We start from the raw sequence: 16,089 nt of genomic DNA on the forward strand, positions 1-16,089 counted from the left end.
AAAAAAAATCTAGCCTCTGGCATCTGGTGAGGGCCTCTCTGCCCCATCACCTGGCAGCAGGGGCCAGAGGGCAAGGGAGCAGAATTTTGGTTTTGAAGCAGTGTAGTTTGGGTCTTTGCCCAGTCAAGAGCCCACTGTTCTTCCCCCTGGGGTAGAGGAGGCTGCGGTTCTGACTCACGGCTGTAAACAACTCTGGAGAGAGCGGACAAACAGGCTTCAGGGCCTGGTGAGTCACTTCTCGGGGCAGGGGCCTCTCTTTTTCGGATTGTTCTCATCCTGCCCTAGGCTCAGGCGGCTGCCACAGGCCACTGTAGCCTGGGACTGCCACCTGGTGGCCACATTCTGACTTCACCTAGCTCACAGCTGGTTAGGGTAGCTGGGGCTTGCGCTCCTAGGGGATGAATGAGAATTTGCTCCGGATAGGCTGGTCAGGCAGGGCCTTGCTCCTTACTCAATAAGGCAGCCTTGCAGAGGCTCACCACGCTAGGCCTCAGTTGCCATCCTCTGTCACACAGCAGAGTTGTCACTGTCCAGGAACAGGACTCAGGCTTGCTGTATCTATCAACCTGGCCCTAGAGATTCCATACTTGGCTGGTCTCTTCCAGGCTCAGGGTCACTGAAGTTGGCTCCCTCTTGCTAATGGTTGTCTGAGGTCTGGGCACTGGGCCACTTCTCACCCTCCAGCCGGGGTTAAACATTAGTGGGAGGTTATCGGGTTCGGAAAGGGGGTGGGGATTTCACTTGCAACAGTCTTCTCTGCTTCTCTGCGGCCCGGCCTGGAGCACCAGTTTCCACCCGAGCCTATACAATGCCTGTGGAGGAGTTTGTAGCTGGCTGGATCTCCGGTGAGACCTTTTTCTTCTTTCTATCCTCTCACCCTTAAGGGTGGGTTGTGGGGAGGAAGGGCTGTCAAGAGGAGTTGTTCCCTCTGGAGCACCCAGTAGCTAGCTGTTTCCAGAGCCTTCTGGGAATAGCCAAGGAAGCAGAGGGGAAGGAAGACAAGGAGAGACTGCTTCTGCATCCCGAGGCCATGCTGCCAGAGACCACTAAGACCTGACAACCAGGGAACCTCACCCACGCCCTTCTCCCAGACCAGTGTGAGGGACCCAGAACACATTCACCTTTGATCTCACCGGCTGTCCTGACTTCCCCTTTGGAAATCTGCCCCACCTGGCAATGGGTGGCACTCCTACGCCTTGAGAAAGGACACCATGGATGTGCTCCTGCTGCTGTGCCAGGCCCCAGAAACAGCATTATTTTCTGGAGAATAAGACTAGATAGTGGGTGGTGTTCTCCCCTGCGGCCGGCAGGACTTTAAGCCCCCACCCCTGCTCTGCACTGGTAAGACAGGTAGAAGGCCAGAGGAAGGGGCCAGCAGGGCCTGTTCTCATCCAAGGCCACAGAACTCTGAGAGGAAGGCAGAGTACAGCACACAGTTGGGAATGGTAGCCACTCCTCTAGGGCAGTGGTTTTCAACCTCCCTCATGTTCTGACCCCCAACCTTAAAATTATTATCGTTGCTACTTCATAACTGTAATTCTGTTACTGTTATGAATGTAATGTAAATGTCTGATATGTTATACCCCAAAGGGGTCGCGACCTAGAGGACAGTATTACAGGTGGTTCTTCCCTATTGTGTGTGTGTGGGCCTCAGGTGAGGTCAAGGATCTGCCACCTATTCCCCAGCTCTTTTGTGGCCCAATACCAGGTGTGGTGGGGTGGGGTAGGGCAGGGCAGCTGGGATCTCAGTGGAGCCCCAAGAATGTGGTTGTGGGTGTCTAAGCATACCTGGCCTTCCTGCTCCTGCCCGATCCCTCTTTCCTCCAGTAGAGACTTGCTTCTTAGATCTGGCAGAGTCCTCACTCAGCGCACCTTCTTTTCTTTTCATGTTACATCCCAGCCACGGTTTTCCCTCCCACCCCTTCTCCTGCCTCCTCCCTCCCCCACGGCCCACCCTCCATCCACTCCTCCCAACAGATTAGGGCTCCTGTGGGGAATCAACAAAGTCTGGCACATTAAGTTGGGCAGATCCGAGCCCCCGCCCCCCAAATTAATTAAGGCTGAGCATTCACAGCACCTTCTTTGTCACCGCAGGAGCCGTGGGTCTGGTCCTGGGGCACCCGTTTGACACTATAAAGGTAAGTGTAGCGGAGGGGAGGTACCAAGGGAACCGATGGTCTGTCTGGAACCTGGGTAAGAGCCCAGCTAATTGGGTTGGCTCACTTGTGTGTCTGCCAGCGTCTCCTGCGTGGGTGACCTGGCTGCTGCTGCGGGAGCAGCCCTGGCTTGCCCATTTCCTCACATACCCAGTGCTTTCCATCCAGGTGCGCTTACAGACCCAGAACACATACCGGGGCATCGTGGACTGCATACTCAAGACTTACCGCCATGAGTCTGTAGGTAGCCTACTTCTTCCGGGGTGGGAGTGCCTGGCAGTCACTTAGCATCCCCAAAGTGGAGTGAGAGGTCCTCACAGCCTCCTTCACCTGCTCTGTCTGCCTGGGACAGGACTTGGGCAGAAGTGATGTTCAGATAGCAGAGGCCTGGCCAGAACTGGAAGTGGGAAAGGGAGGCCCACCATGCCTCTTACGGTGCCCTCATATTGCTCTGCAGGTCCTGGGCTTCTTCAAAGGAATGAGCTTCCCCATTGCCAGTGTAGCCCTGGTCAACTCTGTCCTGTTTGGCGTGTACAGCAACACCCTGCTGGCCCTTACAGCCACCTCCCACCAGGAGCGGCGGGCCCAGCCACCCAGCTACACAAACATCTTCATAGCAGGCTGTACTGGGGGTCTCCTCCAGGTGAGTGGGTCATGTATGAGTACACATGTTCAGGCGGCACAGTGATGGGTCTAAGCCTTACACACACACACACACACACACACACGCACACACACACACACACACAGCCGGGACTCCCAGCAGTGCCTGGTAAGGCCTTCCTAAGGGGTACTTGTAGCCACTGCTCTAATTGACCTAGCCATGTTGTGCCTTGCCAGCCTGCAGGCTTGGAAGTGGAAGGTCACAGAGACCAGGGGGACAAAAAGCAGAGAGTGGGGGGGGGGGCAGTGCAAAAGCAAAGAAGATGCTAGGCAGAAGCAACCAATGCCTTCTCTCAGCTTTGTCTAACTTCAGAAGGGTCTCCTAGCCCTAGAGTTGTGGGGAGACGATGCAGCATGGTGACCTTTGACCCCGGGGAACTGTCATTTCCCAGTAGAGCTGAGTGTTACCCTTGAAGTAATCCTAAGGTGGTCCTAGTCCTTTCTACCTGCTCAGCCAGGCCTGCAGTACAAGGATAACCACGATCTCTGAGCCTGGCCTGAGGCCACAGACCTCAGCCAATCACTGAGTGTCGCCCCATCATCTGTTTTGGTCTTTGTTCTTAGGACCCTGGCGCGGCTTCTGTGGGGTGTGGTGGAGACTTAAAAAAAAAAGCTTCCAGGCCCTAGAGGGGACCTGAGCTAAAGGGAAGGGACAAAGGGACAGGTGCCAGTTCAAGCCTACACCCAGATGGGCTCCTAGGTAACCTTCTAATGGGTACCCTGCCCTGATGCCACTGATACTTCATGGGGCAGAGAGCAAGACCAGAGGACAAAGCCAGGGTGTGCGCTGCAGCGGTTAATGATTAAAGAGACCCAGAGACGCCTGGCTTCTTCCTCCCTCCTCTCCCACCTCCTTTCACTTGCTTGTTGGTTGGTTGGTTTTGTTTTGTTTTGTTTTTGTTTTGAGACAGGGTTTCTCTATGTAACAAACAGTTCTGGCTGTCCTGGTACTCGCTCTGTACAGAGATCAGGCTGGCCTCAAACTCAGAGATTCACCTGCCTCTGCCTCCCAGGTGCTGGAATTAAAGGTGTGTGCCATCACTGCCCGGCCATCCTTTTATTTTTTTTAATGATTTTTTGTTATTTTATGTGTATGAGTGCTTTGCTTACATATATGTATGAGCACCATGTGTGTGCAGTGCCTGCAGAGGCCTACAGAAAGAGTTGGATCTCCTTGAACAAAAGTAACTACAGATGGTTGTGAGCCACCATGTGGGTCCTGGGAACTGAGCCCCAGTCCTTTGCAAGAGCAGTGAGTTTTCTTTTTTTTTTTCTTTTTCTTTTTTAAAAAGATTTTATTTATATTTTATGTATACACTGTTCTGACTCCATGTATGCCTGCAGGCCCGAAGAGGGCACCAGATCTCATTGCAGATGGTTGTGAGCCACCATGTGGTTGCTGGGAATTGAACTCAGGACCTCTGGAAGAGCAGTGAGTTTTCTTAACCACTGAACCATCTCTCAACCCCCTCTAGTTTAGTGTTCTTGAAACAGGGTCTTGCTATGTAGCCCTAGAGGGCCTGTAATTCACTGTGTAGATTAGACTATCCTCCAGTTTATAACAGTCCCCTAGCCTCTTCCCCAAACTCTGGAATTAGAGCTCATGCCACCAAACAAGGCTTTATGTTCCTTGTTATATAGATATGTGCCCATATATTTCTAAAGCCTGGAGACCTGTACCCCTCAAAAATAGTACGAGACCAAAGCCCCTGGGTAAAGTGGCCTGACTTAGGCCCAGCCAGGCGCCATTTCTCAATCACTTTCCCCTCATCTCTCTGAAAAGCAGAACCAGGGACCGTTAGGACAGTAAGTGGTGACTTGGTCTAGGAACCTGCTAGAAGCCAGGATTTCCTGGGACATTGTCAACAGGATTTTGAAGCCAGTTACATACCAGTGAGGAAGTGAGAGGAAGGGGCAGGTGCTGACAGCTTCTGGTGGCACAGACATTGCTTGTGGCCTGGTTGAAGCCTCTCTGGCTAATAACCCTTTAGGTTCCATGGGTCGCACCCCATGAGTCCCCGGGTCAGCTCTGGAGCTCCAGTCAGGAGCCCCGCCCCTCCCCCGCTGAGGTCGACTGGCTCTGGGAGGAGCATCAGCCCCAGCTTACAAAGGGCCTCCACCTTCCACGGAGGCAGAAGCGTGCAGTGTGCCCCGTCCCTGCTAAAGCCCACCACTAGCTCTCTACCACCAACCAGATCTAGGCTGAACACGGCCAGACACACAGCAAACACACAGCAGTGGCAGGTAAGTCAGCTCCCGCCAGGGCCCTGCCTGCACCTCCGTGACACCACAGTGTTCTTTGATTTTTAAAAAAAGACTTTAGTCCTAAAATCAAACTTAAATTCTGCCCGTGGAAGCTCGAAGAAGGCATATGATTCCCTGGAGCTGGAGTTACAGGCAATTATGGGCTGTCCCATATGGGTGCTGGGATGCAGACTCAGGTCCCCTGGGCAGACAGTATACACTCTTACCCACCAAGTCTTCTCTCCAGCGCTGGTTAGTTTTTTTTTTTTAATGAATGTTTTAAAATCTCTTATTTTATGTGTATGGATGTTCTTGCCTGTGTGCCATGTACATCCCTGGTGCCTACCGAGCAGTGTTGGATCCCCTGCAACTGGAGTCACAGATGGTTACACAGAGCCACATGTGGGTTCTGGAAACTGACTCTACATCCTCTGGAGGAGTAGCCAGTGCTTTTAACCGCTGAGTCCCATCTCTCCAGCCTGTGACTCGTTTATTGACTGAGTTTCATTCTGCTGTAGCCCACACCAACCTGGAACTCACTATGCAGACCAGGCTAGTCTTGAACTCTTGTAGTCCTCATGGAAGCATCTGGGGTCACAGGTATGAGCCCAGCACAGCCAGCTAGAACCTCCCCTGAGCTTCAGTAGCTTCTCTTGCTTTGTTTGGCGACAGGATCTCACTATGTAGCTCTTGCTGGCCTGGAATTTACTGTCTGTAGCTTACAGAGATCTGCCTGCCTCTGCCTCTGTTTCCTGAAATGCTGAGGTTGAAGGCTTGTGTCACCCTGGCCAGCTAGCTGCTTAACAGCCACACCCCTGACACCTCGTCAGTATGGTGACCTCCTCCTCTCCACATCTTCCCAGCCCAGTCCAATCTACTCCAGGTCTGAGTCCTGGCTAAGGGCTCTAGGGCCTTTTTGGTCAGCAGCAGGGAGGGCTGCTTTGGGGCCTTAGAGAGGTATGCTATGGAAGAGGGGATGACTCTGATGCTGGGTCTGTTTTAGAAAAACGCCAACGAGGTGACCCTCACCTGCAGCATCAGCTCCTCACTGTTTCTGCTCACAGAATGAACCCTCATGGAGCCCCAGCCACGCAAACATGGGCTCCTCCCTGGAATCAGGGAGCCCAGGAGCCAGCCCACTCCCATTTGTCCTTGGGCACCTGTGCCTGCTATCTCAGGAGGAGGGGCCAGTGCGGAGCCTCTCAGGCCTGATAATAAGAGAGGCAGTCTGTTCTCAAAGGCCGCCAGATACTTGGCCAAACCCAGCCATGAACGTGGGAGGCTAGGAGCTGGCAGCAGGAGCCTCTGCCCTATTGTGATTATAAGCAGATTTTCCCAAGCTTAAACTCCACCCAGTCCCCTCCACATCTTTCTTCACAGGCTTACTGCCTGGCTCCTTTTGACCTCATCAAAGTCCGGCTACAAAACCAGACAGAGCCGAGGATGAAGATAGGGAGCTCTGAACCCCGATACCGGGGGCCTGTGCACTGTGCAGCCTCCATCTTGAGAGAAGAGGGACCCCAGGGACTGTTCAGAGGATCCTGGGCCCTGGTGCTGAGGGACACCCCTACGCTGGGAATGTACTTTGTCACCTATGAAGGGCTGTGTCGCCAGTACACACCAGAAGGCCAGAATCCCAGTAAGTGGGGTGGGGTGGGGGTCCAGCAGGCTAGGGAGGGAACTAAGGCTGGGGAGATGCTCTGTTCCAGTCTAACTCCACCTTGGCTTCCTCTGCTCCAGGCTCAACCACAGTACTGGTGGCTGGCGGCTTTGCTGGCATAGCCTCCTGGATCACAGCCACGCCTTTTGATGTGATCAAGTCCCGGATGCAGATGGATGGGCTGAAGGGGAGAAAATACCGGGGGATGCTGCACTGTATGGCAAGCAGCTTCCGGCAGGAAGGAATAAGGGTCTTTTTCAAAGGCATGACCCTCAATAGTGCCCGTGCCTTTCCTGTCAACGCCGTTACCTTCCTTAGCTATGAATATCTGCTGAGCTTGTGGAGATGAGCCCGGCCAGGCCGTGCCAGCAAGTCTACAACAGGAGCATGGCAGATAGATAGCAACTTGGAAAACAAAGCTAAAGAACCCAGTTTGCAGGTTCAAAAGCAGGAGGTGACATGCATCACCCAGAGTTAAGGAGTCAACTTGCAAGAAACCAATGAAGCTGGCCGTGTACAGACTCCAAGACACACCCATCTCCTGCCCACCTCTTTCCAGAAAGCAGGGGCACAAGCCACATACAAATCAGCCAAGCCACCATGTCACAACTGCCCTCTGAAGGAGCTCTCAGGGACCAGTCACTGTCTTGGTGCCACCTAGTCAGGGGTTCACACCATTCCCCTGGATGGGGAAATGACCTTTGCCTCCTCGTGTCCAGAAGCCTTCAGGGTCTCCACCATCTTCAGGGAAACCCAGGTCTCTAGCTCCTGGCTGTCCTGGCCCACTAGGTGGTCCTCTCTCTTGGTCACTTCCTGCTGTGGTCCCTCATGTCCCAGGAGTGCTCAGTGGGGTGTAGTTATTGTCCCTCCAGTGGCCTACTCTCCTCTGAGACCCAGGTAGAGCTGTCTCTAGGGTCCTTCCAGCCCTGACTGTGGGGTACCCAAGAACCCCAGCCCTCCTCCTACCTCAACCACAGCTCTTGTGTGCAGGGCTTCACGGTTAGTTGTCTCGCTCCTGAGTCATTCCTCTGTGAGAGTCTTGTGATAAGGTTGTATTTCTGTCTCTTGAACAGATACATGCAATAAAGTTTCGTTTGCTGACATGCTGATGATCCCCCCATCTCTGCTCCCACCACATACATGTCTGTCCATGCCCTGGCTCCTCTCTAGGCTCTCTCTGCCTGGCCCACATCTCCTTACATCTGTCTTCTTATTCACCTCAATTGTTAAATTAGATTTTAAAACTGTCTGAGGGGCTGGAAAGATGGCTCAGTGATTAAGATCACTGGCTGCTCTTCCAGAGGACCCAGATTCAAATCCCAGCACCCGCAGGGCAGCTCACAACCATCTGTTAAATCCAGGTTTGCAGGATCCAGTGTCTTCTTCTGGCTTCTGTGGGCATTGCATGTACATGGTACATATCCATACTTGGGGGCAAAACACCCATACACATAAAATAATAACAAAAATATTATTTAAAAAAATTGGATGAGCCGGGTGGTGGTGGTGCATGACTTTAATTCCAGCAGTCAGGAGGCAGAGGCAGGCGGATCTCTGAGTTTGAGGCCAGCCTGGTCTACAGAGCGAATTCCAGGACTGGCTCCATAACTACTGAGAAACCCTGTCACAAACAAACAAACAAACAAACAAACCCCAAACACAAAAAACAAAAAAAAAAACTGGACGAGAGCTTGACAATGGCCTTTAATTTCAGCACTCAGGAGGCAGAGGCAGGCAGATCTCCCAGTTCAAGGTCAGACTGGTCAACAAAGCAAGTTCCAGAACAGCAGGACTATCACGTCTCAAAAACCATAAATAAATAGAATAGTCAGTTTACTCTTTCATGACTTCTCATGACTCAGAGAGTCCCCATTGGGGAAGGGCCTATTTACTCTTTTTCCCCCCAAGACAGGGTTTCTCTGTGTAACAGTCCTGGCTCTCCTGGAAGTCACTCAGACTCAGAGAACTACCTGCCTCTGCCTCCCAAGTGCTGGGATTAAAAGCATGTGCCACCACCGCCCGGCCGACATTTGTTCTTTTTTTTTTTTTTTTTTTAAATATTTATTTATTTATTTATTTATTTATTTATTATGTATACAATATTCTGTCAGTGTGTGTGCCCACAGGCCAGAAGAGGGCACCAGACCTCATTACAGATGGTTGTGAGCCACCATATGGTTGCCGGGAATTGAACTCAGGACCTTTGGAAGAGCAGGCAGTGTTCTTAACCGCTGAGCCATTTCTCCAGCCCCGACATTTGTTTTTGATGAATGTCTTAACCTACTTCTGCTAAACACATCTGGCCCTCCCCACCACAAGACATTTGCACGCGTTCTTCTCCCTGAGGGTGTACCTCCCCTTCATCTTCCAGCTCTAGGCTCTTTGAGACATCTTTTGGCTTCCTTGGGCCGTGGGATGGTTCAGAAGTACCTGGAGAGTTTGTTCAAATACAGCTTGTGGAGTCTAACTTCAGTTTCTGACTCAGAAGGCTTTTGGAGGGTAAGAGGAGATCTACCTCACTGAGTTCTCAGATGAGGCTGCAGGTGTGGGCAAGACCGCTGGACATGTTTCTCATGTCACCGCTTCTCTTTGGTCTGTCATTACATGTTCACCTCTGAGTGTCTTCTGTGATTCTGACTGTATCTGTCTCCTCGCCCATGAACTCCATGGGGCAGAGACTGCACCCCTAATTGCTTGTCATCAAAACTAGAGCCGCAAAGAGGGTTGTCCAGGAGATGGTTTTGAGAGTCTAGGGATGCAGCTCAGTTGGTAGAGTGCTTGTGTGCACATAAAAGCCCTGGATTGATTGCCAGTATCACATACATGGGGCATGGTGACTTTATACCTGTAATCCTAGCACTAGGTAGGTAGAGGCAAGATCAGAAGTTCAAGGTTGTCCTTGGCTAGGTAAGAGATCCTGTCTCAGAAAAAAAGAAAAACCAAAAAGTTTTAACAAAATGAGTGAATGAATTAATGGACAAAAATTGGTTTTCCTAATTCCCTTTCTGGAAGACCAGTACTCTAATGGTGCTGTTTTCTATAAGCAACAGGATTCAGATAATAATTACAAACAGCTGAAAGCCTTGCTAACTGATCAAAGAATGAAGAAACTTCCCATGATCCCAGAAATAGAGGCTGTGAGGCCGGGGTGTGGGGCTGGGGCTGCCTCCTGGGGTGAGTGCTGAATGCATCACCTGGGACACACAGAGCCTGTGGGAGAGGACTGGGAACCACACCACACCCTGAGTTCTCAGACCATCGGAAAGTTGCATCCAAGACTCAGAAAGTAAGCCAAGATCCCCAAAGGGCTCCACCAGTAAAAAAGCGGACTGGAAAAACCTCCAGTCACCAAGAAAAGGAAAGGAAAATTGCTTCTCCCTCACAGACAGTAAAGTCTGGCTGCCCAGAGAACTGGGACCCATACTCGTGCCCTGGAGCCTGTCTCCGAGAAGCTAACATTGTCTTCTTCTGCCCCCTTGTGTCCAGAAGAAGCAATTACACGATAGTGTTCCACAGGTTTAATCCGAAGGGTGATTTCCCCAACACAGACATAATAAACATGATGGAAGTGAGCAGAGCGCCTAAATATATAGCTGTCTCTCTCCTTCCTTTCTTTGAGGCAGGGTATCACACCTGGCTCTGAGTAGACATTTCTCCCAAAAAAGACACAGCCAGCAAGAGCTGGGCAAGGAGCTGCTGCGCCAGGGGTGGCACCCCTTTAATCACAACATCTGGGAGGCAGAGGCAGGAGAATCTCTGTGAGTTCGAGGCCAGCATGGTTTACATAGCGAGTGCCAGCCCAACCAGAGCTACATGGGGAGACCCTATCTCGAAGAACAAAAACTACAACCGATCAACGCACCAAACAAAAGAGCTGGGCAAAGTGGTACACACCCATACTCCACCATTCTGGACTCTGTAGCAGGACGGAAAGCTCACGGCTAGTCCGGTTCAAACGAAAGGGTGCAGGGGTCTTAAATGTTTTCAGCACTACTAATTCTAAGGGAAATTAAATGATGACTGCAGTGAGCTGTGGTGGGGTCTAGTAGTCTCTGTGTCGAGGGGAAACATGATGTAATAGCTGTTTCTCACTCACTCTGTACCTAGATCTTGAAGAAGTCATAGTACAGAACAGTAATTGATTTTTATTTATTAATTTTGGTTTTTCAAGATAGAGTTTCTCTGTGTAGCCTTGGCTATCCTGGAACTCACGCTGTAGACTAGGCTGGTCTCGAACTCACAAAGATCCACCTGCTTCTGCCTTTCAAGTGTCGGGATTAAAAGACGTGTACCACCACCACCCGGATTTTTTTTGTGTGTGTGTGTGATTGCTTTTTATGATTTATAGCTATTTTTCTGAGGAAGTTTCTATCTGTTGCATGGCACACTTAGAGGTCTTGAATTATTGGGTACTGTAAACATAATGTAAAAATAATAAACCTAAAAAAATTAACAATTTCAATTTTTTGTTTTTCTTAAGATTTATCTATTTATTTACTTACTTATTATGTACACAGTGTTCTGTCTGCATGTGTGCCTGCAGGCCAGAAGGCACCAGACCCCATTACAGATGGTTGTGAGCCACCATGTGGTTGCTGGGAATTGAACTCAGGACCTCTGGAAGAGCAGCCAGTGCTCTTAACCTCTGAGCCATCTCTTCACCCCTGTCTTTGTTTTACAAGACAGGATTGATCTGTGTAACAGTCCTGGCTATCCTGGAACTCGCTTTGTAGACCAGATAGGCCTCGAACTCACAAAGGTCCACCTGTCTCTGCTTCCCAAGTGCTAAGATTAAAGGTACCAATTATGCTGGGCAACCTCTCTAATCATTAAAAAAAAAAGTCAAAAGCACAAGGGCTATGGTCGTGCTTTCATTCCCAGGACTGAATGAATGAACTGATACGCATCCTGTTCTCTTATACGACACCCCAGTGTATGTCCTCCCCACAGTCCTCTCCATTCACAGGGAGAATACGGTCCCGCTCCTAGAGCCACAGTGACTGATAAACTAGACACGAAGTAGATAAGAGCCGCAGGGTGTCTGCCAATATAAACAAGTTTTCAGTATAAAGAATGACCTGGTCAGAGTACTAGACCTCAATGGCCCTCAGTGAAGTGACCCATTAGAGTGTCACACTGTGAACACCCATGGCCAGCCGCTGTTGAGACAGGGTCACTGGGGGCTCTCAGAGCATCTTTCCTCCACACACTCCATACTCAGGGTGCCCCCCCCTCACTCCATTTTGGCCTGCCATCCTTCCCACTTTTCTCTCTTCAGCGGTCTACATCGAAACTCACCCCTGGGCAGATGAGACAGGTCAGGAGGGAAAAACACTTGTCACAAAAGCCTAGGGGCCTGAGTCTGAATCCCAGAACCCACAGGAAGGTGAAAGGAGAGAACCAACTCCACAAAGCTGGCTTTTGGTCTCCAGACATGCATGGTAGCATGTGCGTGCATGTTTGTACACTCCCCACCCCATACATAAGTACATTTAAAAAACAAACAAGGTTGGGCATGGAGGCACACATCTTTTTTTTTTTGTTTTTGTTTTTGTTTTTCGAGACAGGGTTTCTCTGTGGCTTTAGAGCCTGTCCTGGAACTAGCTCTTGTAGACCAGGCTGGTCTCGAACTCACAGAGATCTGCCTGCCTCTGCCTCCCGAGTGCTGGGATTAAAGGCGTGCGCCACCATCACCCGGCCACATCTTTAATCCTAACACTCCAAAGGCAGAAGGCCAGCCTGGTCTACAGAGTGAGACCCTGTCTCAAAACCAAAACAACACCCATACACAAACAACAAAACCAGTTCACCTCTACTGGGTTTCACTCAGCTTTGGGGCCAAAGTACTCTGCAGGAATCTGCCATCGCCTTTCTGCTCCTGCTTAGCAAAGATGTCACCTTTGCAATCTTGTCACATGGGAGGCCTTGATGAAAAGAACCGTGGTAACATGAACAAACGATGAGAAATGATAACGAACGAATGACCATTCCGGGCCTTACTTCCCTGGCCTGCCTCCGGCTCTGGCCACCGCACCACACGATCTGACCCGGAATGATAAGAGCTGCCAAATGTCTTGATCAACTTTCCTTCTCATAAGCGTGCCCATGAGGAGGGTCCATGTGCGAAGCAGTCTTCCTGACAGGAAGATTTCACCTTTTTCTCGTGTAAACCATGCCGAGAAACTAGGTGAGCCTCGGTTGGTACAGCACTAGTTCGGTATGCACAAAACCCCGGGTTGAGCTTCATCCCCAGTATCACATAAATCACGGTATAGTGGCTGAAGAAAACATGCTTTTGCGAACTAGTTGTGACCCCACCTTGCCTGCTGACTAGAACGTTAGCCGTTTTCCAGCACCCTGCAGGTGCTTCCCTGTCCTTCGCCTGACCCAGCAACCGCCTGTCCCGCCTTGACATAACCAATCATAGTAAATGCCCTTAAAATGAGCCAATCCCTGCGTTTGACAAACAACCCACTGTACCCTGCCTCCCTGAATATGTGGGGTTTTTTTTGCCTTTAAAAGTATCCTGTAATAGCTGGTCGGGGCTTCTCTCCCTCACCTGGCTGAGGAGCTCGATTGCACAAATGAGAATAAAATTCCTCTTGCTTTTGCATCAACCGGACTGGTGAGTGGTTTCTTGGGGCGACCCTCCTGAGGAGTTAGCATCCTAGAGTTGGGGTCTAACAGTGACAAATCCCTATAATTTTGGCACTTGGGAGTGGGAGGCAAGCAGATTAAGACTTTCAAAATATCTTCAGTTACACAGCAAATTCAAGGTCAGCCCAGACTACATGAGTCCCCATTTCAAAAAGAAAGAAAAAAGAAAATCCACACCCTGACCTTTCTGGTTAAAAGCTTTATTTCCAGAAGCAGATTTGGTTTTGACACAAAATTTAAGGGTTGGGACCACCTGTCAGGAAGTCCACCTTTCTCACTTCCGGCCTCTGTAGACTAACCCTCTGCAGGGCTCGCCTAGAATCTCCACAGCCCAGATCCCCACTCTTGAGGCCCCATCTGTAGAGACTCCAGGGTCTGGGCTTGAATAACTTTCACGCTGACCTTCGACTCTGTGTCCCCGCTCCCTTCCCTTCTACACCCTCCACATGTTATTTCCACAGGAAAGAGCCAGTCTGCCTCTGGAGAGGCGTTTCCATGGGAAACAGGAGAGGGCAGTTCTGCAGGCCACCATGCTTCCTCACAGACAGCAGAGCTGCTCCACCTCCAGCTCACAGTCATAAAATTTTTCAAAGAGCTCTGGAGAGGCGCTGTTACACTCGAGCCACTTCCTCAAGGTGCACAGTGCCCGGAGGGCATCAGCTTTGGTGGGCAGGGACTCAAAGCCCTCATCCTCCCTCCCACTGTCTTCAGAACCAACCTCCTCTTTGCACACCCCAGGGCCTGGGTCCTCATCCTCCAGGTCCACAAAGTGGGCAAACTCCTTCTGACTCAGTCCGCTAGGGACCAGAGACATCTCCGTGTCTTTGTCCAGAGACGGCGGTGTTTTGCCTGGAGTGAGCCCCTCCTGAATGAAGCTGCTCAAAATAAGCTGAGGTGGCACCTTGGCCCAAGCCGCTGCCACCATATGCAGAGCATCTAACACTGTGAGGCTGGCCCTTGCTTCAGCCAGTGAGGTGCCCTCTCTCCCGCTCCGCATGGCAGCCAGTTTGCTCATCAGACGGTGACGGTAATGGGCCTTAAAGGCCAAAACCACAGAGCCAGGCAGGGAAGGGGTGGTGCTGGAGGCTGAGAAAGGCAGGAGTCGTACGTGGTGGAGTCCAGGAAGGTTGGCCCATTCCTCCAATACTCCGGCAGCCAGTAGCAAGGCTACCTGTCGGCCCTGCTGTCCCATGTCCTGGTCAAACTGTGCCAGCCACTCTGACCAGGGGATGGCTAGATCAGGGTGATAAGAGGCAGGTAGTGCCTCACTGTTGACCCCAAAGAAGCATCTTGGGACAGCCTGGAGCCCACCCACAAATACCCTTCGCTTTTCTGTGCCTCTGCTGTTGGCACACAGCAGTACCTGCAAGCGATCACATGCAAACACTCTGCCAGGCACTGCCCGATACAACAAGGGCACTTCGGCACAGCCAAAAACATCTTCTGGTGAGAAGTCTTGAAGGGAAAGTGGTGGCTGGGCCTGGGACGGAAGTCCTGGGGGAGGTGGCTCAGGAGGGAACAGAGGGACAAGGACCTGGCGAGCCCCAAAGCCCACGTTGTTGCGGCGTTTCCAGCGGACCAGCCAACCAATGCTGGGCACAAAATCCTGGCCCATGATATCAGCTAGCTCCTTGGCCTTGTGGAGCAGCATGGGCCCTGTGACATCCCAGGCCTTGGCTCGGGCGATGTGGTACCAGCAGAGTAGAGCCTCATCAATTCCACTGTATTTGGATTCGCGCTTCCGCTTGCGCTCATGGTTGGCTGTGCCGCTACACCAGTCTGCCAGGAGCTTCTCCTTATTCTTGCAGATACGTGAGATCTGGGGCTGGGAGACCTGGAAGCGCCGGGCCACCTCTGACTGGGACATCTTGGACTCATCCAGGAGTTCCAGCACCTGGATTTTCTCAGCCAGGGACAGGGCATGAAGTTTCTTTTTGGTGCTCAGCTCCATGACTCTGCCAGCGCACCTGCTGGGGAAGAAAAGTAGAAGGTCCCACAAGCCGAGTGCAGGAGGAACAGAAGAGCACAGGACAGATGAGGCCACAGTAATCAGTGGGAACAGAGCAGACCAGCTGGATAGAAAGGGGATGGTCAGGCTGACGGAGAAGGCTAGGCCTTATCCTAAAGACTGCCAGAACAGAGCTGGCAGGGTGTCTCTGGTCAGGGGCAGCGGGAATTCTGGGCTAGGGTTTGACATTAATGAAGTAAAAGGATGACTAGAGGTCAGGGGACTGCTTTAAGGACAACCAGGGGACAGTTGGAGAGACAACAAAGGAGCAATGACAGCGAGGCCTGGGGCTAAGGCTGAGTGAGGCAGGTGTAGAGGACATTCAGGGTGGCCAGGAAGGAAACCCCTGAGAGGAGATGGGGAGGAGGGCCTGGCTTGAATTGTGATGAGGATGTTGCGTGGAGACGGACGGCAGACTGAATGGACAGAGTTGATGTGGACAGGTGAGAAGGTACAGACGACAAAGCCAGATGGATGGGGTCTGAAGGCGCTGTCTAATCTGGTGCTGGCGAGGCGGGGTGGTAAGGCTGGCCAATAGAGCAGTCTGAAGGGAAGGGACGAGAGTGAAGGTGCCAAGGCGACAAAGGGCGACAGGGTGAGGAGGCTACCGGCAGCAAAGGGGGAGGGGTCTCCTCCCGGGTGGTAGGCAGTCTGGAGGGATATCAGGGAGCAGGGAGCAGCGGTCAGGAGCAGCGGTCAGG

The 16,089-nt window shown here is 51.6% G+C and overlaps 2 protein-coding genes across 2 annotated transcripts; one reads left to right on the top strand and one right to left on the bottom strand.

The window, feature by feature from the left end:
* Window positions 1-59: 59 nt before the first annotated feature.
* On the top strand, window positions 60-7,824 carry Slc25a45 (solute carrier family 25 member 45). The gene is made up of 6 exons (XM_038334797.2): window positions 60-845; window positions 2,095-2,138; window positions 2,325-2,396; window positions 2,614-2,799; window positions 6,444-6,702; window positions 6,804-7,824. The coding sequence occupies exons 1-6, from the start codon at window positions 809-811 to the stop codon at window positions 7,070-7,072; spliced, it is 867 nt and encodes a 288-aa protein (XP_038190725.1). The 5' UTR covers window positions 60-808; the 3' UTR covers window positions 7,073-7,824.
* Window positions 7,825-13,790: 5,966 nt separating this feature from the next.
* On the bottom strand, window positions 13,791-15,560 carry Tigd3 (tigger transposable element derived 3). The gene has a single exon (XM_038311355.1). The coding sequence runs from the start codon at window positions 15,329-15,331 to the stop codon at window positions 13,919-13,921; it is 1,413 nt and encodes a 470-aa protein (XP_038167283.1). The 5' UTR covers window positions 15,332-15,560; the 3' UTR covers window positions 13,791-13,918.
* Between the last annotated feature and the right edge of the window lie 529 nt (window positions 15,561-16,089).

Source organism: Arvicola amphibius, chromosome 1 (genome assembly GCF_903992535.2).
Source record: "Arvicola amphibius chromosome 1, mArvAmp1.2, whole genome shotgun sequence".
In the NCBI taxonomy this organism is placed as follows: Eukaryota; Metazoa; Chordata; class Mammalia; order Rodentia; family Cricetidae; genus Arvicola; species Arvicola amphibius.

Excerpts from the sequence above, each read along its gene's own strand:
- Slc25a45 (XM_038334797.2), top strand. The coding sequence starts at position 809 with ATGCCTGTGGAGGAGTTTGTAGCTGGCTGGATCTCCG. Across the intron at positions 2,139-2,324 it reads ACCCGTTTGACACTATAAAG|GTGCGCTTACAGACCCAGAA; the intron begins GTAAGTGTAGCG and ends CTTTCCATCCAG. Across the intron at positions 2,397-2,613 it reads AGACTTACCGCCATGAGTCT|GTCCTGGGCTTCTTCAAAGG; the intron begins GTAGGTAGCCTA and ends ATTGCTCTGCAG.
- Tigd3 (XM_038311355.1), bottom strand. The coding sequence starts at position 15,331 with ATGGAGCTGAGCACCAAAAAGAAACTTCATGCCCTGTCCCTGGCTGAG.